The following is a 25,327-nucleotide window of genomic DNA, read 5'->3' as shown; positions in this document are numbered from 1 at the left end:
CGTATCTTTGTCATGACAAAACGAGACTGATAACACACTAACCTCAGTCAAACCATCGCACATCCCTGATGCCACCACCCATATCAAATAATCCCGAGTTGGTGCTAATCCGCAAGAGCAAAAAGTGCTAATAGAGCTGTCTAAAATATCTTTGACCTTAATCTGTTGCCATGACAACGGCACCCGAACCACCCCACCCTTTCCATCCTCTCCTCATTGCTGGGAGGGGCAGGTCCTTTTTCATCACAAAGCGACGGTAAACAACACAGGGATAACGCTAAATCCACGCAACACTTCACTAGAAGAAGCAGGAATAGAAAGCAAGTTTCCCATTCCATATCACCACCATAGGCTACATAAAGGCTATTCCATAATAACAACATACAATTTGGACAGAAAAAGAGCAAAACATGGCATAATGCAGATTGAGGGGATACATAAACCGCAATCCAAATCCAAACCAAAAAACTATCAAACGATATGCCCCATTATATGTTTATAGGAATTTACAACACGAATAAACCTAGGGTGTAATTTCAACAGGAATAGTCTATAATAAAACTTACTAAAAAGGTTGATATCAAACTTTGCGGTGAACATACAACTAACTGAACATGAAAAAGTAATTCTCATCTCTCATTGAATCCATTTACACAGTGTCAACCCAGAGCCATTTGGTATCTAATATAATACTATAGCACCATCACGTGTTCAAAATAAGTACTACCACACTCCTGATGTTGCTTCATGTGGTGCCCTGGGCCCCCGACCTCCAGGGGGCCGACAACCAAATTAATATTACACAACTATTTTTGTGTTGGAGGGGGGGGGGGGGGGGGGGGCTTGGAGGCCGGGGTGCCCCCATATAGCTATGATAGCAACATCTGTAGAATTGCAGGAAATTATCTTTAAGACTGCTAAATTCTCTCTCAGCCTCATGGCAAAATGTGTAGAATAGCATTATAAAACATAGATTTTAGATGAAGTTAACTGCCCCCCCCCCCCCCCCGAAAATAAATAAATAAATAAATACAGCCCATAACAGCCCTGAAGGGAAAAGTAAGCCCCATGATTCATTTTCCTACACTTTTCCCCTTTACTAGGCCGAAGTGGTGGCCATTACATCCTTTGTTTTTCTGCTACTTCCGGTTGGAATTGTTTCAGAACAGTGGAAATAAGGATGAGGTATCGTTTTTATTACAGTCAAGTATAAAATAAGTTCACATTATATTATGGATCAACAAGGCGAAACTGTATCATAAATATATCATAAATATAGTGTACATTCCATGTATTTTAATGAATCATTCCTACTTACATGGGCCTACTGGCTTCTGTATAATGATATTCTTCTGTTCTAGGTTAAATGATCCTTGAGTGTGTGTGTGTACTGACAAGGAGGGGGGGGGGGGGGCATTTTGGCAGTTCCCCCAAAAGGCATGCCATGCAATTGCACACAGGTAACATCCTACCAGTTATATAGTCATTTGTTTATATGACAATAAGTCTACAAGGGGAGGTCGTCTCCATGTAAGCATGTGAATTATAATTAAGGCAAAGCATTTTATGTTTACTATGATTTTTTTAGTGGTTATATAGATTATTTTAAAAGGTTAAAATACTGAGGTATTCTTGTCAAACTGAATGCATAATCAAACAATACAAAATGCATATATACTTCAGTGTGTGTAAATGTAGAGGTCCTGAAAAAAATGACACCATTAGAATAGTCTTTTATGTTCAACCTCCATGCCGCTCATGCGTATAATAATGCATATAATGGTCCACATAACCAGATTTGTGCATCTTCAGGATAATCCATATTTGGCCGTCATCAAACATGGGGTGTATTCCTTAGCACACACCACAGCAAACCGCAGCAAAACGTTTTGCAACAGAAACATTTTTTGCTACGAAAACGAGAGTGTCATATTGGACAATTTTAACTCGGTCCCACCCCCTTTCGGCCTGTTTGCGTCCGTTTAGTTCCTAGTGAATACACCCTTGTTTCATGACAAGTTAAAGGGAAAGTTGTGCTGATAGTTTATTAATAGGGTTCGTTAGACTCATTCCAGGTCTCTTTGCCCTCCTTGTTATCCGTCAGACTCTTGACCTCTGGTTGTTGTGGAGGTTCCTGTATTTGCTACCCTCTGGAGTCCTATTACTGGCCTGTAGGGTTTTAGCGTAGCGCGAATGCCAGTCTCTCTCGAATACAGCCTTCACCTGTTCCAGGATTGTGGCACCCCTCTCCTTGAGAGTTTGTGTTGGTTTGATGACGAGTCCGGTCCCAGCGTTATAGGCAAACTCACTCCCCACCCAGTCGTGATTACCTGAGGAAATAGAGGCAGCGCACATCAGATATCATACCATTGTGCCCTGAGCAAGTTACTGCATTCCAAACTAGCTCTAGGGAGTGCTGAACTGTGGCTGACTCTTTGCTCCTCTCCAAAATGTGTGTGTGCGTGTGTGTGTGTGTGTGTGTGTGTGTGTCTGTGTCTGTGTCTGTGTGTGTGTGTGTGTGTGTGTGTGTGTGTGTGTGTGTGTGTGTGTGTGTGTGTGTGTGTGTGTGTGTGTGTGTGTGTGTGGGGGGGGGGTTAAGAGTAAAGGATAATACATATTGTATGTCTTCTCCGTATAAATAATTGTATAATCAATGATACAGTAGATTCCCAGTGACATCTGGATCACTGACCTATGTACACAGCACTGTCGGTCACCATGTACTTATTGTGGTTGATTCCTGGTTGACTGTTGGCCATCTGCTCCCTCCTGCTAAAAAACTTCTGCAGGAATAGAAGATTAAAGTCATAAAAACAAATTGATATCCACCGCAATAGAGGCAACGCTAGTGCACTGTACGGCTTCCAGTTGCTTTAAAACTCAACGAGCCATCACACATCTGAATTCCTGAGCCACTTCATTCTGAAAGGAATATTACAGTCCAAGATCAATGTTTTTAGACCTCACAAGTAGTCTAATGTCGAGATGAAGTCACCCACACCATTGATTGTGTAAAACCAGCGAGAGTACATGGTATTTTGGAGTGTATTATACAGTACATCTCTTTAATAGGCGTTTCACAGTCTTTCTTTTCATTCACTCACCACTTCTAGGGAGCAGTTGGCCAGTTCCATGCACAGTGACTTGAGGGACATAATGAAGTTAAAGGTGAGCGGGTGGGTCTGCTTCCAGAAACTAATGAGCATACGAACTTTGACCCCTCTCAGGACCACAGCCTCACGTATCATCTCATCGATAGGAGACCAGTATCTGTGTCGATGGAAGGGTCACAAAGTGACAGGAAATGAGATGCACAGCAGAGTACCACAGGGTCTTAGAAGGACACTTTTAGCTAACACCTTCAGCCACAATACTTCATTTGTGTTTCAGCCAATGGCACCCCTGCCACTTGGTTTGCTAAAAAGCTGAGGGTTTGGGCTCTCAAATTCATAAATCAAAGCACGGGTGAAAACTATGGTTGCACTCCGTTTGCAGAATGCAGAAAGTATAGCTACAGCTTTTATGACATATATTATGTCATTGGTCCGACTATAATGAGCACATTGTGAATAGATGAATAGGCTCATTATCGGATATTGGGAAGCATCACCTTGAAACTAAAGACCCTCCAGACCTTCTGATGAGTAGGGGAAGGTAGTCTGTGACAGAGATGTAGATGAACAACTTGGCGTCCTGCATCACATGCTGTATGACATCTATGGCCTTGGCCCGATCCTTAGGACAGAAGAGGTCAGGAGAGGTCTGAGGAGGGAAGGAAGGAACCAAGAAAGGAATCATAATTAAGATGAGAACACACATGCAAATGATTCAATTTGACTTGTGTTGATTGCAGGTTATATTAAAGACTGTCAACTATTTCATTAAGCAGAGCGTCAACGTTTCATAGCTTCACTTTATTACTGCCTTCTATGTGACAGCCAAAGCCCTCTTTAAGCCTATATTTCACACTTTCAAAACAAAGGTTATTTTCCAATTTCCCATTTCAAGCAGTCTCAATATTTAATATAGTCTGAGACATGGGGGGGGGTGTAGCGGGCGAAACGAGGACGGACATAACCCCAACATGCGTCATTGTCAGAAGTGAGCTGAGTGGAGCGAGGCAGAGGAGGAGGGCAAGGTTTGCCAACAGCAGCATCACAGTAGGACGCCATACCATCATTACTTCCTGTTACGATGATGAATATATTCTCTGTAGCTGATCAACATATCATCCCTAGGGGGGTGGAGAGATTCATTACTGTCAAATTAGAACGGAGACGTTTCATTCGTTTCTCTGCGTAACATTTACATGATTAATCACCCGGATGGGTGTTGGTTTAATAATTGATAAAGCAATCTGTTATGGGTGTCATAATGTTTTGTAAAGCTTTTGTCCATCTAGTTCAGAACATTCTAGGGTACAAGAACATTTTGTAAATATCAGCTGCCTGGTCAAGTAATAAGATGTCTTGTAAAACTGTTTCGGGGTAGGGTTAGTTATGGTTAGGGCTAGTTATGGTTAGGGCTAGTTAGGGTTAGTTAGGGTAATTTAAAGTTAGTTAGGGTTAGGGTAAATTAGGATTAGTTAGGGTTAGAGTAAGTTATGATTGGTTAGGGTTGGTTAGAGTTAGTTAGGGCTATGGTTAGGGTAAATTAGGGTAAGTTAGGATTAGGGTTAGTTAGGGTTAGGGTTAGTTATGGTTATTCTACTCCATTTCAACAAGAGTGTAGAAACATAACTCCAAAACTCCTATAGCAAGACAATATTATGGTTTGTAGACCAGTGGTGGCTGGTGTCACTATACATCGGAGGACAGGCTCGTTGTAATGCCTGGGATGGAAGAAATGGAACGCAGCCCATCTGCCAATTCCTCCCTCCACCAGCCTCCACCGATCTGCTCTATGTAATACATAGTACATAATAACAAATCCTCACCGACACATAAGCGGTAACCTCTGTATCATTGAGGTACAGCGTTACGGGGCTGTCCTTGCCGTAGAGGGCCGTGACTCTCTTGGACCAGATAGAAGGGATGTAGTCTCTGTACTGGAGCTGCCAGTAAAAGGAGAAGACCCTATGGAGGTCTATAGCCAGACAGCTGCAGTTATAAACCATCACCCCCAACTCCTTCCTCTGTGGAGAGATGCAGGGAAGAGACGGAGGGAGAGGAGGAGGCAATGTGGTTAACTGTCTGGTTATTAAAGAGAGAATGAGTGTGTTGACTGGACGGCTGAGGGACTCCTCAGACTAGATATGCACTATAAGTGAATACTTGTCTGATGAAAACATTGTTTGTTTCAGTGTATTGTGTTTGTGGACTATATACCTGTTTAGTTCAGCTGACAAAGACTGCTGACAGCTCATTATTGCATGTACAGGACCTTGAGAAATTTCTGTTCTCTGCTGACATTTCTGCTAGAGTGTGTAGATTTCTGTTATCTTGCACTGTGTGTGTGTTTGGTTGTGTGTGTGTGTGGTTGTGTGTGTGTGTGTGTGTTGACTCCTCATTGGCCAATATGTTAATTACATTCAATGGGAGTTCTACCACCAGCTGGCATTAGGGCATGAAAGTGCCAGGTAATCACTTCTCTAATCACTAATGGACTAGATCACGGTTTCCCAAACTCGGTCCTGGGGCCCTCCCTGGGTGCACGTTTTGGTATTTGCCCTAACACCACACAGCCGATTCAAATAATCAAAGGTTGATGATGAGTTGGTTATTTGAATCAGCTGTGTAGTGCTAGGGTAAAAACCAAAACATGCACCCAGGGGGGACCCAGGACCGAGTTTGGGAAACCCTAGTCTAGAACTGGTACCTTGGACAGTGATCTCCAGTCCATGCTGGCACTGCCAATGAACACGTGCTTCCTATCAACAACCCAGAAATTGGAGTGCAGTCCGCCTCTGGTCAGAGCTGACATATTCACAAAGCGAACCTCGGCACCTGCAGGGGGAAAATGAAGTTAGGGAAGAAGAATATTTTGTTGTCCATTTTCTTGGAGAGAATGGAAATGGGTATTTTTGCCTAATCAGCCCACAGGGCCGGCCTCAGTGTAGAACCCCAGGAGCAGATTAGAAGGGAGCAGTAAAGTGCCTTGCTGAAGGACACAACCTCCAGACAAACATTTAGGCTACTAAAGCCCTGTTTCTATTGGCCCTTAAATCACGGCCACATTGGAGAAGAAAGGCCAACGTGGCCTGTGGCTGACAGAAAGACGTACAGGCAGCCTTGGAGGCAGGAGGCAGCCCAATTTGACAAGGAAGCAGTTAAGTTGGATCCATTTGCACATTCATGTTGTTTGACCTTGTGGACTCAAGTTTGCCGGAGAGCTCAAGGAGTGAGATTGGAGCTCCTACTGTGATGGATGTTATATAAAATGTTGTATAAACTGGGTGGTTCGAGCCCTAAATGCTGATTGGCTGACAGCGGTAGTATATCAGACAGTATACCACGGGTATGACAAAATGTTACATAAAGTGCTGTATCTGCTTTCCTTAAGATAAATATGAGACACTGTAGCCTACAGACGTAGGGTCTAAATTTAAGTAAGTTTGCTACAGCAGGAAAATAATCCTGCAGCAAGAGGAAATTTGAATTATTATGTGGATTATAATTCATGTACATTTTTGTAGGGGTTGATATATTTTTTGTTAGGGCAAATCAAGTCTGAATTTTCAATGTGGAAATGATCGATTTTAGAAGCCTTTTAAAAACTCAAATACACTACAAGTTTGCATTTCTGCCGTGCAGGAAAATTCTCAACAACAAAATAGTTATTCAATTAAGCTCTTACATCTGTATGCATAATTGGGCACACACAGTACTATAGGCCATCAATGAATAATACATTGCTGTTTTTATATATTATGTGGAGTGATATGAATGAAGTGTCACTTACCATGCTCTGTTAGTTTCTGCAGTTCAGCAGAGTCTGTGAGACTGCTGGCAATCTTCAATTTAACCTCCCGAGTCTTGAGGTTGAGCAGCCTCTGGAACAGAAGCTGGCCCTGAGACATAAAAGGATATGTACAGTATGAATGTTATTGTTCCCTTTGCTCTGTGAATGTCCTTATCCAAAGACTGTTGCAAGTTTTGTGTGGCTTAGTATCAATTTCTGCTGCTGGGCGCACTGCTGATATAATGGAATAGCACTTTGCCAAAGTAGAACATTTGTAGAACGGTCCATAGTTTTATAGTTTGCGATATATGATGATGAAGAAGTAGAAGAAGATGAAGAAGTAGCAGTGCCAATCTTGTCACATGATACCTGTTTGCCAGAGTTGGGCCATGTCTCTTGGTCCCATGAGTTGAGGTTCCAGACGGGAGATACCACCTCCACTGAGTGCTTGGCCTGGTCCAACAGGCTGTTGAGGCCTGTGGAGAGGGGCACGTGGGTTGTACCATCTACGGAAAGGGGGAGGTCCTCCGGAATGTTCTCCACAAGGACAATGCTGATGAGAAAGCATACCGTTTTAATCATAAAAATCATGTACATTATTTCAGATCTCTGAAATCGATGATGCAGACATCTATGGCCTAAGTTTATGATAGCATCTTAGGGCCTTGGAAGATTTTGACTCCTGTCAATTATGACAATGTTGTAGGCATGTAGATTTACTTGTTACAGATCGGTAGCCCTGCAGATTGTTTAGGACCTTTGTAATGACTTTCATTTAGCTAGCGCAAGTATTTGGTTCTGGGTTGCTTGATTATAGTTCCTGTACCTCTTACCGACAGTGTCTGTTACAGTTCTCTTCTGTGATTCCGTCCTCGTCCTCCCCCCAGACGTCTACAGCGGAGAAGGTGAGAGCCACCAGCACAGCGAAGCAGCACAGCAGAGCAAAGATGGCGATGCACTTCTGCTGAGACTGGAAGATAGGGAGGAACACACATCATGATTGTGTTCATTAGACACCAAACGGAAGAAAATAGAATGAAATATGGATGACTAAAGTGGACTTCTGTTGGGACTGAAAGACACAGAGAAAAACAAAACACATAAAATCAGGGTTGTGTTCATTAGGCAGCAAACAGACTGAAACATGGACGGACAGCCTGGACTTGTCCAATGAGAAAGGGTAATGTTTGTTTTCTGTTGCAAAATACTTAGATATGGTGTGCCCTAATGAATACAACCCTGGAGTTATCCAATAGGTAACACAAATACTTGTTTCCATTGTAAAGTAATTTAAAACGTATGCCCTAAAGAACATTATCCACATCAACCCAGTAATCAGTTGTAACGTTTCCTGAGGGTAATTAAAAGGAACCTCAATAGAGATATTGAATGCACCTCAACCTAAATCTCAATCTGTCCCCTTGTAATTTGTTTACATCCCAGATTATGACTAATAGAAATGCAGCCAAGGGAGCAAAACTGACAACTAACTGTTTTTGAAAGGAACCTCAATGGATTTATTAAATGCACCTCAATCTCTTCTTTCCTGATTAGGACTAATCTCAGCCAAGAAGCAAAACTGACAAGATTAACTGTTGACAAGTCCATTAGGTCTCAGGTGTTACACAACAGGAAAATCATCCTCCATTAGATTTGTATATCAATCATCAATACAATTGATCAGCAGTCAGGATTTTACGAATCAATAACCCAAATAGAACGTCATTGGACTGTGTAGTCAGACATCAGATGTGACAAAGGAAGGTATGGTCCATACTTAAAGCAGGCATTGAGTGTGTGTGGCCGGACAGTGGAAGTAATCAATTCTCATTGGAGGCTGCGAAGCACATTTCCTCGGCTGCAATCCTCCGGTGGCTAGCTCCAGGCATTCCAAATGAATGGGCTGAGAATGGACGATGCTAGCTTAGAGTCTAATGGTAATATATTGAATATTGACGGTGGATGTCCTATTCTAGAGATCCTGCCATCCTCCAACACACGATACAGTACATGCTGTAGTGGAACACTTGAGTTTAGGTTGGAGAGGGAAGGCTGTTATAATGCTCCATTGCATGGCATTTGAAAACAAACTATTACAATTTTATATAGTGTTTTCACATTTTGACTTGAGGAAAGCTGAACTAGGCCCCATCTCTTTGATAGTCACGACTCTTGGCAAATTGGTTCCTTATGAGTTGAAATCATTTCAAATACTTGACCTGTGTCTGATGATTGAGCTTGCCTAGCTAAATGGAACTAATAGAATAGTCCTGAAAATTCTCAGCCACAAAGAGTGATCAAATGAAGATCCTACATCTGTAGGGGTCTTGTACTATATGGTCAGTTTTGAATGAGGATGGAGGGATCACAAGTCATTGATGAAATGTGCGTATGGTCCATGGATTCCTTTTCCCTGGGGACCAACACACACACGGCCAATATCTCTCAAATCCTACTTTATGCTAAGAAGAAGCTGAGGGGACAAGTGAAGTGGAACAGTCTTCCTGTAATGAATACACAGGGAGAAAAAGGTGTAGATTCATGATCAGAGCACGGCAGGTGTTTATTTCGCCTTCGTAGAAGGCAGGAATTGTGGTCAAAGGCAGGCAATGGTCATTAACAGGCAGGAGAAACAAAACTAGTACCGATGGCTATAACTGGTTCTCACAAACGAGATAGGAAAAGGCTTAGTAGAGTCAAAATGAACAATACCTCACAAAGGCACAAACAGAATGAACTGAACTAAATAAGGAGCTGATGAGACCAGGTGAGAAACGAACACAGGTGAAATCAATGAACAAAAATGAAAGACAGGGCTACGTTCAAGAACACAACGAAACAGAACACGAGGTTGACTAAAAAAATAAATACAGAACCTTACACTTCCAAACCAAACTGAAGGCAAATTTGATTCACAGTAAAACTATGTTTAAAGGAAAGAAAGAAGGAAAACACTGTTCTATTGAAGTTAAAGAACAGGGGCTTAGGTATGTAGGGCTTTTCTACAGCTGCCCTACGCCCGCCTGCTTTGTTCAGGCGCATCAGAGCTGAAAGGATTTTATTAAACCTTAAACCAGCTACTTTGCTGCATTGCGACCGTGTACTACTTTTTGGGGACTTTTTTTGTCTGTTTACAATCCTTACTTAGTGCAATGTATGTATTGTAACACTATGTGTAGTAGATGTAAATTACATGTGTAATAGTATAAGGGGCGCAACTTCGGTTTCAGAAGTGGGGGGACATCATTATTATATATATTTTTGTATATTCATTTCAGATAAACAGATAAACACTCTAAACAGCCTACCCGACCACTCGGAGGCGTCCGCATGGTCCTAAAGCACGACGTTGCCTCGTTTTGTATCACATTCCAATGATAAAACTGGGAGGACAAAAATGCAAATGCAGAATGTTAGGGTGGGGGGGGGGGGGCGGGGTGGGACATGCCCCAGTGAAAGTTACGCCCCTGAGTGTAAGTATCTATTTTATACAACAGTATTGTGTCTTGAAGACACATGCCCTTGAGGGACAGTAAAGATAACATTTTTCTTCTTCCTTCTCCTAGTGGGTTTGATGTATGTCGCTTTAATTGAGGGCCAAGTCAATGTGGTCAATGATCAGAATACAGATCTCTCTTCTGACAGGTATCCTCAAGAAGTCCCCATTTTCTTTCTTCATTTAAAAGTGCGGCAGGCAGTTCTGTTTTGCTTAGCTCGACACTCCTGCAATCTCATTCTCTCGGTTGTTTGAGCCTTTGGCACGACTGTTGACGGCACCTGTATCAGTGTTGCGCTGTGTGTGGCTGTCACCATCACATTATCTATTCTCTTTCTCTCTTTTTTTCTCCCATTTTGAATTGGAATCAACATCCTGCCTTGGCCCCTGCCAGCTTGTCTACTGTCTTTGGGTGAGGGAGCTTTGCCCTGAACCCTTCTTCCACAACTGTAGTTTTTTAAGATTCTATGTAGTCAAGAATTTGCCACCATTACAATCAATGAAACTTCTGATAGCTAGATTTAGTATTTTCATCACCATCCCTCTCTGGCCCCTTGTCAGCTTGTTTAGTGCCTTCGGGTGAAGGAGCAGTGCACATTTTCCTCCTTTTCCAACAGCTTTTTAAACCTTCAAACAGTCAGAAATTTACCATCATTCACAACCTATGAAACTTTTGTCAGTGAAGCAAAACAAAGAATTGTCGAAGTCAGAAAAAACAATACAACTTTTGACAGCTAGTGAAGAGTCACTCCTCAGCTATAACATGTGGAGAATGGCCAGTCCACATAGAAAAATATTGTCAAGTCAATTTCAAACCCGGTCCATCATCTACTCTCCGCCCTGTCTGTCTCGAGCGATCATGCGGAAAGAAGGAGAAACAGCCCGGATGCACTTTGCACTCGTCTGTCGCGCCAAGGGAACGAGGGAACCGCTCCTCCCTTCAATTCATTTAGCCGAGTCAAGGACCTCGCCACGTTTCGCTGGGGTTAATACCCATGGGGATATTCATCCGCAGCAAATACAAGCCAGACCTGTCAGATAAATGAAAAGATTTCACAGAAACTATCCCGCCATAAACAGAGAATGACATTTTCTGGTATCATTTTTAATTCCACAGCAAAATTTTATTTATTTATATAATTTAAAAAACATTATTCTCGGTGACCAATTGTATCTGTATGCAACTAATTACAAGTAAAGCCTACTCTTCTGGATATTATAATCAACCAATCAAATCTCATTATGATCAAGCATGAAAATCTCAGCGAGAAAAGTTACGCAACCGAAATGAGCCAGTATGTTCTGTAAGTACATTAACACCCAATTCTGTATAATATAATGAATAATAATATACACAAATCATTCTAAAGAATAAAAAAAAAGGTGATGAATGAATACATCATTGATAAATCTCAAACTCACCTTCATAGGCTCCTGTGGCTGAGTAGTTGGTGCTGCCATGAGTCCTTTAAACTTCACACACCTGGTCAACTAACGGTCAACTAACGGTTAATCACATTAGACATTAGTCCAGTCTCAGTGACCTAGTAAACCATGACCCTGTCCTCGTAAACCATAACCATGACCCTGTCCTCACAGTGTCCCCTTGTCCTCATAATGCTGTTGCTCTGGTCCCGACGGTGTGTGTGATGCGTGGTGTAGTCCGAGGTCTGTCCCGGTAAGCCCTGACATGGTCTCTCCACTTCCTCTCTGGCGCTTCCTTTGTGTGCTCTTCTACTCTGTCCACAGTGATAGTGTGAAAGTGTGTGTGTTGGGATGTGTGTGTTTGGATGTGTGTGTGTGCTCTCTCTACTCCCCTCAACACTGACAGAGGCAGAGGGAGAGGTAGAGTAGGAACAGGACTGTGCTCACCCCTTCAGTCCGAACATCCAATGTGAAAGCTCTCTCCAAGCTGAGCCCCCTCCCTCCCTCCCTCCCTCCCTCCCTCCCTCCCTCCCTCCCTCCCTCCTCTCCCTCCTCTCCCTTCCTTTCTTCCTTCCTACCTGCCCTGTGAAGCAAAACTCAACTGGCAGAAAGCAAATGGACCTTGCTAGCGACTAGAATGAAATCCCCCAAAATTCCCACTGGGTATGGGGCAGAAACTAAAGAAACATACCCACTGGGTATAGGGCAGAAACTAAAGAAACATACCCACTGGGTATAGGGCAGAAACTAAAGAAACATACCCACTGGGTATAGGGCAGAAACTAAAGAAACATACCCACTGGGTATAGGGCAGAAACTAAAGAAACATACCCACTGGGTATAGGGCAGACACTAAAGAAACATACCCACTGGGTATAGGGCAGACACTAAAGAAACATACCCACTGGGTATAGGGCAGAAACTAAAGAAACATACCCACTGGGTATAGGGCAGGGACTAAAGAAACATACCCACTGGGTATAGGGCAGAAACTAAAGAAACATACCCACTGGGTATAGGGCAGAAACTAAAGTAGCTGAAGAACTAACATAATGTTTATGGTATTGATTCAACTGCACCTCCATACACCCAACATAATCATGTGATGGATATAGATATACAGTGTACATAAATACATTATACATACAGTGTACTAAGAACACACACACACACACACACACACACACACACACACACACACACACACACACACACACACACACACACACACACACACACACACACACACACACACACACACACACACACACACACACACACACACACAGCATATCAAATGATGTCATAATAGCATGTTTGTTTTCTACGCCCTACATTTCAAGTTTCCCGTGTCATAATAATTGTAATTCAATCACTGCGCTTAAGGCCATCCACATCCATAACATCTCTCCACCAGCCCAGTCCCCTTTCTGCTCTAGTCTACAGTCTACAGAGGAAGATAAAACACTCTTGCACTCTGCAGTGCACAAGAGCGCATTCAGGACCGCAGTGAGGAAGTGAGGAAGAATCAAGCAGGAAACTAAACCCCTTCCATATTTCTCTTCACCTCTAATGTCTCTTTTTTTATTCACAGGGAAACCTGGCATGGTTTAACACTAGCGAAGACCGAAGAGCACATGCTACCTACTGCAGGAGGCTACTGCTGAATCTAACTCGGCATAGGGGGTTGGAGCCCATAGGGAGGGGGAGAGAGAGAGAGAGAGAGAGAGAGGAGAGGAGAGAGAGGAGAGAGAGAGAGGAGAGGAGAGAGAGAGAGAGAGAGAGCAGAGAGACAGAGAGAGAGAGAGAGAGCTGGTGGGGAGTGGAAAAGTTTAGTTAAAGTCAATTTACCTCAAACAACCTTGGGAGTCTGAGGAATACTTCTTTCACATCCATCTCCCCATCTTGACCCATCTATCTCTGCTAAGCGTCTGAGCTCTCATCCATAAAGTGGATAAACTTGTCAGACTGACACTCTATACCTCTCACTTCAGGGATGTTCATATACACTAAGCCTGCCTGCAGTATAAACAGCTGCATCCTCAATAGTCTCAGTTAAAGGAAGGTACAAGAGGAGGCCTGGAATCCAGGCTACATCGTCAATGACATAGAATAATGTTGCTTTTGCTCCATTGTCAATAAAGTGTATAGAATGGTAGTTATAGGATATGTGCTGGTTTCTCATGCTGAACTAGAGCATTCTGGAGGGATAATGTGATGAGGAACCCCACTGGGCTCTATGACAGAGAGAGAGGTGCCCTCTGGGTGTCACCCTCTGACTGGAGGAGAGAGAGAGAGAGAGAGAGAGAGAGAGAGAGAGAGAGAGAGAGAGAGAGAGAGAGAGAGAGAGAGAGAGAGAGAGAGAGAGAGAGAGAGAGAGAGAGAGAGAGAGAGAGAGAGAGAGAGAGAGAGAGAGAGAGAGAGCAGGACGGTGTTGACAGGAAGGGTTGAGTCTTGTCCCGAGAGGAAGAATGTTGCCAAAGGTGGGTGCACACGCTGGAACACACACGCGTTTCTAGATATAGTCGATGCCCAGAAACCCCCACCATAGTATCATTGGCGGGAGGTCTCACTTTAACATGTCTGTGTGTTTTCTCAAACCATATTTAGGTCAGTGGGTTTCTCAACGTTTTTTTTTTTATTTGATCAACAAACACTCAGGTCATATAGTCAGGAAAACTCCTGTTATAACCCTGGAGATAACCCCTCCATTGAGCTTTCAAATTGAGCTAATCTGTAGCTGCCCCGAAATTAGCCGGTTTGCTGGCTAGCGTTGGTGTTTCAGCTGCCCACGTTTTGCGGTCATCAGCTATTCCTTTAGCTCGATAATCTACCGGCACTTTTGTGCAACGCGACTCGGACCGGAGCATTCCGGGACTTTTTTTCTCTCAGTTTCCCCGGATTCCAACCGCAGGCTCTGGACACTTGCACCTTGATTTCGCAGCTAGCTAGCTGCATACCGTGTGACTATTGGCTTACGTCGACCCCGGAGCAAACTCAAATCATGCTGGAGCTAGCCAGCTGAGGAGTTCCATCACCATCCGGACCCGTTTCCTTTGTTGCTGCTGCAGATACGGAACCCCACCGGGCCTTCACGACTGACTGCCGACGTTATCTGCCCGAGGGATTTATCCAACCGGCACCTCCGTCCCGACGTTACCTGAACGCTCATCCGAGGCCCGCTAATCGTTAGCTGTCTTATCGGCTGCTATCTGAACAAAACCCCACCACACGGAACCCACCGACGGAAACGCACGAGGTATCTACAAACAGACCTCTATCCTATGCTGCTACCGATAGCCATATACCCGGCCAGCTGTCTGGATCGCCACGACCCCAACCAACCTCTACTCACTGGACCCTTATTGATCACTCGATTAAGCATGCCTCTCCTTAATGTAAATATGCCTTGTCCATTGCTGTTCTGGTTAGTGTTTATTGGCTTATTTCACTGTAGAGATTCTAGCCCTGCTCTCTATACCATATCCAACCTCTCAGTTCCACCACCCACATATGCGATGACATCACCTGGTTTCAATGATGTTTCTAGAGACAAGATCTCTCTCATCATCACTCAATACCTAGGTTTACCTCCACTGTATTCACATCCTACCATACCTTTGTCTGTACATTATTCCTTTAAACTATTTTATCGCCCCCAGAAACTTCCTTTTACTCTCTGCTCTAGTAGCTCTAGGCGACCAATTCTCATAGCTTTTAGCCGTACCCTTATCGTTCTTCTCCTCTGTTCCTCTGGTGATGTAGAGGTGAATCCAGGCCCTGCAGTACCTGGCTCCACTCCTATTCCCCAGGCGCTCTCTTTTGATGACTTCTGTAACCGTAATAGCCTTGGCTTCATGCATGTTAACATTAGAAGCCTCCTCCCTAAGTTTGTTTTGTTCACTGCTTTAGCACACTCTACCAACCCGGATGTTTTAGCCGTGTCTGAATCCTGGCTTAGAAAGACCACCAAAAATTCAGACATTTTTATCCCCAATTACAATATTTTCAGACAAGATAGAACGGCCAAAGGGGGCGGTGTTGCAATCTACTGCAAAGACTGCCTGCAGAGTTCTGTTATACTATCCAGGTCTGTTCCCAAACAATTTGAACTTCTACTTTTAAAAATCCACCTCTCTAAAAACAAGTCTCTCACCGTTGCCGCCTGCTATAGACCACCCTCTGCCCCCAGCTGTGCTCTGGACACTATATGTGAACTGATTGCCCCCCATCTATCTTCAGAGCTCGTGCTGCTAGGCGACCTAAATTTGAACATGCTCAACACCCCAGCCACCCTACAATCTAAGCTTGATGCCCTCAATCTCACACAAATTATCAATGAACCTACCAGGTACCACCCCAATTCCGTAAACACGGGTACCCTCATAGATATCATCCTAACAAACTTGCCCTCCAAATACACCTCTGCTGTTTTCAACCAAGATCTCAGCGATCACTGCCTCATTGCCTGCATCCGTAATGGGTCAGCGGTCAAACGACCTCCACTCATCACTGTCAAACGCTCCCTGAAACACTTCAGCGAGCAGGCCTTCCTAATCGACCTGGCCGGGGTATCCTGGAAGGATATTGATCTCATCCCGTCAGTAGAGGATGCCTGGTCATTTTTTAAAAATGCCTTCCTCACCATCTTGAATAAGCATGCCCCATTCAAGAAATTTAGAACCAGGAACAGATATAGCCCTTGGTTCTCTCCTGACCTGACTGCCCTTAACCAACAGAAAAACATCCTATGGCGTTCTGCATTAGCATCGAACAGCCCCCGTGATATGCAACTTTTCAGGGAAGCCAGAAACCAATATACACAGGCAGTTAGAACAGCCAAGGCTAGCTTTTTCAAGCAGAAATTTGCTTCCTGCAACACAAATTCAAAAAAGTTCTGGGACACCGTAAAGTCCATGGAGAATAAGAACACCTCCTCCCAGCTTCCAACCGCTCTGAAGATAGGAAACACTGTCACCACCGACAAATCCACTATAATTGAGAATTTCAATAAGCATTTTTCTACGGCTGGCCATGCTTTCCACCTGGCTACCCCTACCCCGGACAACAGCACTGCCCTCCCCTCTGCTACTCGCCCAAGCCTTCCCCATTTCTCTTTCTCCCAAATACAGTCAGCTGATGTTCTTAATGAGCTGCAAAATCTGGACCCTTACAAATCAGCCGGGCTAGATAATCTGGACCCTTTCTTTCTAAAACTATCTGCTGAAATTGTTGCCACCCCTATTACTAGCCTCTTCAACCTCTCTTTCGTGTCGTCTGAGATCCCCAAAGATTGGAAAGCAGCTGCGGTTATCCCCCTCTTCAAAGGGGGGGACACCCTTGACCCTAACTGCTACAGACCTATATCTATCCTACCCTGCCTTTCTAAGGTCTTCGAAAGCCAAGTCAACAAACAGATTACCGACCATTTCGAATCACACCACACCTTCTCCGCTATGCAATCTGGTTTCAGAGCTGGTCATGGGTGCACCTCAGCCACGCTCAAGGTCATAAACGATATCGTAACCGCCATCGATAGGAAACAATACTGTGCAGCCGTATTCATTGACCTGGCCAAGGCTTTTGACTCTGTCAATCACCACATCCTCATTGGCAGACTCGACAGCCTTGGTTTCTCTAATGATTGCCTCGCCTGGTTCACCAACTACTTCTCTGATAGAGTTCAGTGTGTCAAATCGGAGGGTCTGTTGTCCGGGCCTCTGGCAGTCTCTATGGGGGTGCCACAGGGTTCAATTCTTGGACCGACTCTCTTCTCTGTTTACATCAATGATGTCGCTCTTGCTGCTGGTGATTCTCTGATCCACCTCTACGCAGACGACACTATTCTGTATACCTCTGGCCCTTCTTTTGACACTGTGTTAACAACCCTCCAGGCGAGCTTCTATGCCATACAACTCTCCTTCCGTGGCCTCCAACTGCTCTTAAATACAAGTAAAACCAAATGCATGCTCTTCAACCGATCGCTGCCTGCTCCTGCCCGCCTGTCCAACATCACTACTTTGGACGGCTCTGACTTAGAATATGTGGACAACTACAAATACCTAGGTGTCTGGTTAGACTGTAAACTCTCCTTCCAGACCCACATCAAACATCTCCAATCCAAAGTCAAATCTAGAATTGGCTTCCTATTCCGCAACAAAGCATCCTTTACTCATGCTGCCAAACATACCCTTGTAAAACTGACCATCCTACCAATCCTCGACTTCGGTGATGTCATTTACAAAATAGCCTCCAAAACCCTACTCAATAAATTGGATGCAGTCTATCACAGTGCCATCCGTTTTGTCACCAAAGCCCCATATACTACCCACCACTGCGACCTGTACACTCTCGTTGGCTGGCCCTCGCTTCATACTCGTCGCCAAACCCACTGGTTCCAGGTCATCTACAAGACCCTGCTAGGTAAAGTCCCCCCTTATCTCAGCTCGCTGGTCACCATAGCAGCACCTACCTGTAGCACGCGCTCCAGCAGGTATATCTCTCTAGTCACCCCCAAAACCAATTCTTCCTTTGGACGCCTCTCCTTCCAGTTCTCTGCTGCCAATGACTGGAACGAACTACAAAAATCTCTGAAACTGGAAACACCTATCTCCCTCACTAGCTTTAAGCACCAGCTGTCAGAGCAGCTCATAGATTACTGCACCTGTACATAACCCATCTACAATTTAGCCCAAACAACTACCTCTTTACCTACTGTATTTATTTATTAATATATTTTGCTCCTTTGCACCCCATTATTTCTGTCTCTACTTTGCACTTTCTTCCAATGCAAACCAACCATTCCAGTGTTTTTTTTTTAATTTTTTTTTTTTTTACTTGCTGTGTTGTACTCACTTCGCCTCCATGGCCTTTTTATATTTTTATTTATTTATACATATATCTGTTTGCCTTCACCTCCCTTATCTCACCTCACTTGCTCACATTGTATATAGACTTATTTTTTTTCACTGTATTATTGACTATATGTTTGTTTTTACTCCATGTGCAACTATGTGTTGTTGTATGTGTCGAACTGCTTTGCTTTATCTTGGCCAGGTCGCAATTGTAAATGAGAACGTGTTCTCAATTTGCCTACCTGGTTAAATAAAGGTTAAATAAAAATAAATAAATAAATAAAAATTCAAATCAAATCAAATGGTATTGGTCACTTGCACCGAATCCAACAGATGTAGACTTTGCGGTAAAATGCTAATTTACGAGCCCATTCCCAACAGTGCAGAGTTAAAAAGCAAGACAAATATTTGCTAAATAAGAAAGGAAATAGAAGCCCAGTAAAAACAATAACGAGGCTATATACAGGGATTACCGGTACCGAGTCAATGTACAGTGGTACCAGGTAGTGGAGGTGATTGAGATAACATCAGGAAACATATTAAACAGAGTACCAGCAGCGTGTGTTTTGTGTTTGTGTGTGTGTGTGTGTGTGTGTGTGTGTGTGTGTGTGTGTGTGTGTGTGTGCGTGCGTGCGTGCGTGTGTGTGTGTGTGTGTGTGTGAGTGAGTGAGTGTCAGTGTAGTATGTGTGAGTGTGTTGGTAGAGTCTAGTGAGTGCGTGGGTAGAGTCTAGTGAGTGTGTTGGTAGAGTCTAGTGAGTGTGTGGGTAGAGTCTAGTGAGTGTGTTGGTAGAGTCTAGTGAGTGTGGGTAGAGTCTAGTGAGTGCGTGGGTAGAGTCTAGTGAGTGTGTGGGTAGAGTCTAGTGAGTGTGGGTAGAGTCTAGTGAGTGTGTGGGTAGAGTCTAGTGAGTGTGGGTAGAGTCTAGTGAGTGCGTGGGTAGAGTCTAGTGAGTGTGGGTAGAGTCTAGTGAGTGTGTGGGTAGAGTCTAGTGAGTGTGGGTAGAGTCTAGTGAGTGTGTTGGTAGAGTCTAGTGAGTGTGGGTAGAGTCTAGTGAGTGTGTTGGTAGAGTCTAGTGAGTGTGCTGGTAGAGTCTAGTGAGTGTGTGGGTAGAGTCTAGTGAGTGTGGGTAGAGTCTAGTGAGTGTGTGGGTAGAGTCTAGTGAGTGTGGGTAGAGTCTAGTGAGTGTGTGGGTAGAGTCTAGTGAGTGTGTGGGTAGAGTCTAGTGAGTGTGTTGGTAGAGTCTAGTGAGTGTGTTGGTAGAGTCTAGTGAGTGTGTTGGTAGAGTCTAGTGAGTGTGGGTAGAGTCTAGTGAGTGTATGGGTAGAGTCTAGTGAGTGTGTTGGTAGAGTCTAGTGAGTGTGTTGGTAGAGTCTAGTGAGTGTGTTGGTAGAGTCTAGTGAGTGTGTTGGTAGAGTCTAGTGAGTGTGTTGGTAGAGTCTAGTGAGTGTGTGGGTAGAGTCTAGTGAGTGTGTGGGTAGAGTCTAGTGAGTGTGTTGGTAGAGTCTAGTGAGTGTGTTGGTAGAGTCTAGTGAGTGTGTTGGTAGAGTCTAGTGAGTGTGTGGGTAGAGTCTAGTGAGTGTGTTGGTAGAGTCTAGTGAGTGTGTGGGTAGAGTCTAGTGAGTGTGTTGGTAGAGTCTAGTGAGTGTGTTGGTCGAGTATAGTGAGTGTGTGGGTAGAGTCTAGTGAGTGTGTTGGTAGAGTCTAGTGAGTGTGTTGGTAGAGTCTAGTGAGTGTGTGGGTAGAGTCTAGTGAGTGTGTTGGTAGAGTCTAGTGAGTGTGTTGGTAGAGTCTAGTGAGTGTGTTGGTAGAGTCTAGTGAGTGTGTTGGTAGAGTCTAGTGAGTGTGTTGGTAGAGTCTAGTGAGTGTGCATAGAGCCAGTCAAGGGAGTCAGTGCAAAACAATTGAGGTAAATAAATAGTAAAGGGGATCAATGTAAATAGTACGGGTAGCCAGTTGATTAGCTGTTCAGCAGTCTTATGGCTTGAGGGTTGAAGCTGTTCAGATATCTTTTGGTCACAGACTTGGCACTTGGTTACTCGTTGTGGTGCAGTGGCAGAGAGAACAGTCTATGACTTGGGTGACTGCAGTCTTTGACAATTTTTAGGACCTTCCTCTGACACCGCCTGGTATAGAGGTCCTGGATGGTAGGGAGTTTGGCCCCAGTGAAGTACTGGGCCGTACGCACAACCCTCTGTCGGATACCGTGCAGTTGCTATACCAAGAGGTGTATGCAGAAAGTCAAGATGCTCTCAGTGGTGCAGCTGTAGAACATTTTGAGAATCTGAGGGCCCGTGCCAAACCCTTTCAATCCAATTCCAGTGCTGATTCATTGCACTGGCTCAGAGCAGCCTGTTCAGACTGTACTTCTCCAACAGGCACTTCATTATCTTCTATGCGCTGTCTATGGCCCAGCGCACCCACACTAGAGACTGATTAAGACTACCTCAGCTGTACAAGATGCTAGTATTGCAGAGGTCTCATACTGTATACAGTGGAGCTCCACTCACCCACAGAGAGACATGTCTGTTGTGTTACAGTGGTTACAGTGTGTGGGAGTGTGTGATTTCTCTGTGGAGGGGAAGATACAGATGTAGGATCTTAATTTGAGCCAGTTTGCTACAGCAGGAAAAGAAACCCGTAAGTTTGGCATTTAAAAAATTAAATGCTCAAAAGAGAGAGTGAGAGAGAGTGAGAGAGAGAGAGAGAGAGAGAGAGAGAGAGAGAGAGAGAGAGAGAGAGAGAGAGAGAGAGAGAGAGAGAGAGAGAGAGTGAGAGAGAGAGAGAGCAGACAGTGGAGCTGGAGTGAGCTGACGGTGAAGAATGACCAAAGTTTTAATACTGGCAGGAAGTTAAAGTGGGTTGAAAATATAGATGAATTACAGATGCAGGATCTTTATTTGATCACTCTTTTGTTGTTGAGAATATTCCCGGGCAGCAAAAAAGACTAACTTGTAATGTATTCAAGGTTTAAAAAGGCTTCTAAAGTTTGTAATTTACACTTTATGTCAGACTTCCCCTAAAATGTATCAACCCCTACAAAACATTTACATTAATTACAATCCACAGAATAATTCACATTTCCTGTTGCTGGAGGATTATTTTCCTGCTGTAGCAAACTGGCTCAAATGTAGATCCTACATCTGTAGAAGCTGCCGGTCCACAAAGTCTCTGTCTATAGCTGGAGACTCTATCTTACTCTGTAGCTGCTCGGCTTTCCCAATAATCCATTTATTGTAATGCAGCACTGCGTGATCCATACACCAGCCCAATGGATTAGTGTGTGGGGTTGAGTTGGGTCTGGGCTGCATAAAAGAACAGTAGAGTGTGTAGTGTAACAGACAGACCTCAGGGCTTCTGAGGACAGACTGTACATAACAGTACTATCTCCCTGTTCCGACATGAGATTTCAGGGCAGGTCTCAACTCACCACAACTGGGTTCAAATACTATTTGAAATCATTTCAAATACTTGACCTGTGTCTGATTGAGCTTGCCTAGCTTAAATTGAACTAATGCAATACTGTAGTCCTAAAAATGTAAACCCTTCCCATCTAGCACTGCAGACAGGCTCAAGCAAACACTGAAACTATATTTAAAAACAATCATTATTTGAACCCATGTCAAGTACAGAACAGTTACTATTGTGGCACATCTCTCGCTTCCCTTCAGACATGGGATGTCAAGACAGGTGTCTGCTATACTCAGTATACTTAAAGCAGGCAGATCTCCCAGTCCCGTACCACCCCCAACCATGAAATATTTACACTCAATTTCAGCTAAAAAGCTCACTGCCTCCGCGAGGGCACGCTTAGAGGGAGAGGAAGTCTCTAGCCTATGGCGGAGGAGTTCAGCCTGAGTCTGTGTAACCCTAACGTAAGGTGAAAACACATGACTCCCTTACCTTAAACACTAATGTAGAAAATAGAAACCGAAGCAGAAACCCAACACTTAAGTTAGTTTGAGTTTTGGCAGTGGGCATTTCAAATTAAAAGAGAAGAAGTTAAACAAAGTTTGGAGCTTGATCGGCACTATTTAAAGCAAGCATTGAGTGTGTGTGAGGCGGACAGTGGAAGTAATCAATTCTCATTGGAGGCTGCGAAGCACATTTCCTCGGCTGCAATCCTCCGGTGGCTAGCTCCAGGCATTCCAAATGAATGGGCTGAGAATGGACGATGCTAGCTTAGAGTCTAATGGTAATATATTGAATATTGACAGTGGATGTCCTATTCTAGAGATCCTGCCATCCTCCAACACACGATACAGTACATGCTGTAGTGGAACACTTGAGTTTAGGTTGGAGAGGGAAGGCTGTTATAATGCTCCATTGCATGGCATTTGAAAACAAACTATTACAATTTTATATAGTGTTTTCACATTTTGACTTGAGGAAAGCTGAACTAGGCCCCATCTCTTTGATAGTCACGACTCTTGGCAAACTGGTTCCTGCATGAATATTTTAATCAGCTAACATGTTCCCTGTGGATATCCTGTCCCAAGTCAATTACATTTCATCCTAGTTGAGTGGACTGAATCCTTGGGTTAGACAAGAGATCGAAGTCAACTGTCCCTCAAATCATTCTCAGCCAGTTGCCCAGCCAAACCTGTCTTCAGCCTCTATCCTCTACTAATACTACTGTACGACATTCCTCTGGAATCTCCCCAACAGCTTCCACCAGTGTGTATGAGGTGTGTTTAAGTGTGCGTTCAGGGTACTCACATGTTCCAGCTTCTCTTTGCTGCGGAGCCAGATGGTTGCAGAATAGTCCTGTTGCTGGATAGCACTGTTGGCGTAGATGTCAGAGAGGTGGGGTGCGTGGAGGGGTTCCCCTCTACCCCTCATCCCATGGCCTCCTGATGCCATGATGCACACACACACACGCACGCGCACACACGCACGCACGCGCGCACACACACACACGCACACACACACGCACACGCACGCACGCACGCACGCACGCACACACACACACACACACACACACTCACAAACAATCACTTAAAAGCTCCTCTTCTTCTCTTCTGGCCTCTTTCCTCCTCTAGACTCTATCACTGTCAGTCTATAGCTAGTCAATGAGTGAGCCAAGCCCTTCTAAACCATCGTGGATCTGTAAGTGGGTGACTGTCTGTAGCTCTTCAAACCCACCGAGGTTCTCTTCTCTCACTGGCTGTCTAACTGTCTGGTGTGTGTATGGGCAGTGGGTGGGCTGCTTCCTCGTGGGAGGTGGGGCTCAACAGGGAGTGCTGCTGCAGAATGAAGTGGGAGAGTGCCAGACCCACTTATAGGCACTGAGTGAGTGAGGGTGTGTGTGTGTGTGCGTGTGTGTGTGTGTGTGTGTGTGTGTGTGTGTGTGTGTGTGTGTGTGTGTGTGTGTGTGTGTGTGTGTGTGTGTGTGTGTGTGTGTGTGTGTGTGTGTGTGTGTGTGTGTGTGTGCACTACATTCAAATTAAAACGGAGGTTCTTACATCAGTGAGGAAATCTATGTATCAGATAATAAAGCTATAGTATGTTTATATCGGTTAGTCCAGTGGTGTCTGTAGCTTAACCTACGGCACATGTCAGAGTATATCGCTGTATTACACTGCACCAGAGTGGGACACTAGTGTGTTAGCTAATAAAGTCTTGATTTGACACTGCCTCGACTACACTGCCTCGACTACACTGCCTCGACTGCTGTGATATTGCCTCTGCCTCTAACGGCATTTTATTGCTATATACAGTACACCTTTTAGGTCATTATATAGTTTCACACTGCCGATATAACCACATACTGTAAGTCTTGAATGAATGGAGGTTGTGTAAATACTGAAGCAAAGAGAAAGGAAAGTGTTCAGGGGCCCTTGAACGATTTATGTCACGACTGGAGAACCTTTCTGCCACCAGAATGGATTTTGCAGTGATTGTTCTAGTTTCATTACCTAAATTATGCAGCCATCATTGCATCAGTACTGCACAGCTAAACTGATTCTTAATAGGTGCATTCTCCTATGGCAGTAGTTCCTATATAGCCTGTCAAAATGTACTTACTCACAAGCCTCCATCTCTCCACTCCAGGATGGAAATTGCTATATTTATGCCCTTACTTTTCCTCCAGTGTTTAGTGAACAGCATACTAATTTCTCTCTCTCCCCTACAGTCAGGTCTGCAGAGGCAGACTTGCTGACCCAGTACTCCTGTTTCTTTTTTTTGTCCTCCTCAAACCTTCATCAGTCGACCACAAGCAATAATAGTTAATTGATGGAAAGTATAGACTATGTAAATATAAACGCCCTATTGCACACACAAGCTGGTTCGGTGTCGTACATCTTCGCCTAGTCAATGTGAGGAGACAAAGTGCCAAGTCATCATCACTGACAGCTTGACTTTTTGATATCCATGTGATGTAAGATGAACCAAAGACTTTGATACAGTATTCTACTGTGAGAAGTGTGTATCAGTAGCAAACTGAATGCAGCATAAAGGTCCAGTAATATCATAGAAAAACAATTTGAACGTTATACTTTATATAAACCAATATCCGTCGGATATGTAGAAGTATTGAGGTACTGCCTTGGTCCCCAAGTCATCACATTTGTCAAAACGAATCAAAAACTAGTCCAGTCTCTCTATGCACACTGACACTCCAACACGCTCATAACATACACACCCATTTATAC

The 25,327-nt window shown here is 44.1% G+C and overlaps 1 protein-coding gene across 4 annotated transcripts; it reads right to left on the bottom strand.

Annotated features, from left to right (window-relative positions):
- Positions 1 to 1,175: 1,175 nt before the first annotated feature.
- LOC129847582 (inactive phospholipase D5-like) lies at positions 1,176 to 23,551 on the bottom strand. Of its 4 annotated transcripts, none has more exons than XM_055915332.1 (10): positions 23,391 to 23,551; positions 7,734 to 7,870; positions 7,270 to 7,453; positions 6,901 to 7,009; positions 5,818 to 5,945; positions 4,937 to 5,134; positions 3,611 to 3,762; positions 3,105 to 3,270; positions 2,693 to 2,783; positions 1,176 to 2,330 (listed from the first exon to the last, which is right to left on the bottom strand). In XM_055915332.1, exons 1-10 carry the CDS (start codon positions 23,532 to 23,534, stop codon positions 2,101 to 2,103), a joined length of 1,539 nt encoding a protein of 512 aa, XP_055771307.1. In that variant the 5' UTR covers positions 23,535 to 23,551; the 3' UTR covers positions 1,176 to 2,100. The 4 variants fall into 4 exon arrangements, with proteins under 4 accessions (XP_055771307.1, XP_055771308.1, XP_055771309.1 ...); XM_055915333.1 differs by having other exon boundaries at positions 2,693 to 2,780; XM_055915334.1 differs by lacking the exon at positions 23,391 to 23,551 and adding an exon at positions 11,819 to 12,208.
- Positions 23,552 to 25,327: the final 1,776 nt, after the last annotated feature.

This window comes from Salvelinus fontinalis, unplaced genomic scaffold (genome assembly GCF_029448725.1).
Source record: "Salvelinus fontinalis isolate EN_2023a unplaced genomic scaffold, ASM2944872v1 scaffold_0879, whole genome shotgun sequence".
Classification (NCBI taxonomy): Eukaryota; Metazoa; Chordata; class Actinopteri; order Salmoniformes; family Salmonidae; genus Salvelinus; species Salvelinus fontinalis.
This window is presented reverse-complemented; position numbering and strand designations above follow the sequence as displayed.

Coding starts and splice junctions, on each gene's coding strand:
- LOC129847582 (XM_055915332.1), bottom strand. CDS start 23,534: ATGGCATCAGGAGGCCATGGGATGAGGGGTAGAGGGGAACCCCTCCAC. Junction 7,454..7,733: donor AACTGTAACAGACACTGTCG/GTAAGAGGTACA, acceptor CTTTCTCATCAG/CATTGTCCTTGTGGAGAACA. Junction 5,946..6,900: donor GCAGAAACTAACAGAGCATG/GTAAGTGACACT, acceptor TTCCCCCTGCAG/GTGCCGAGGTTCGCTTTGTG.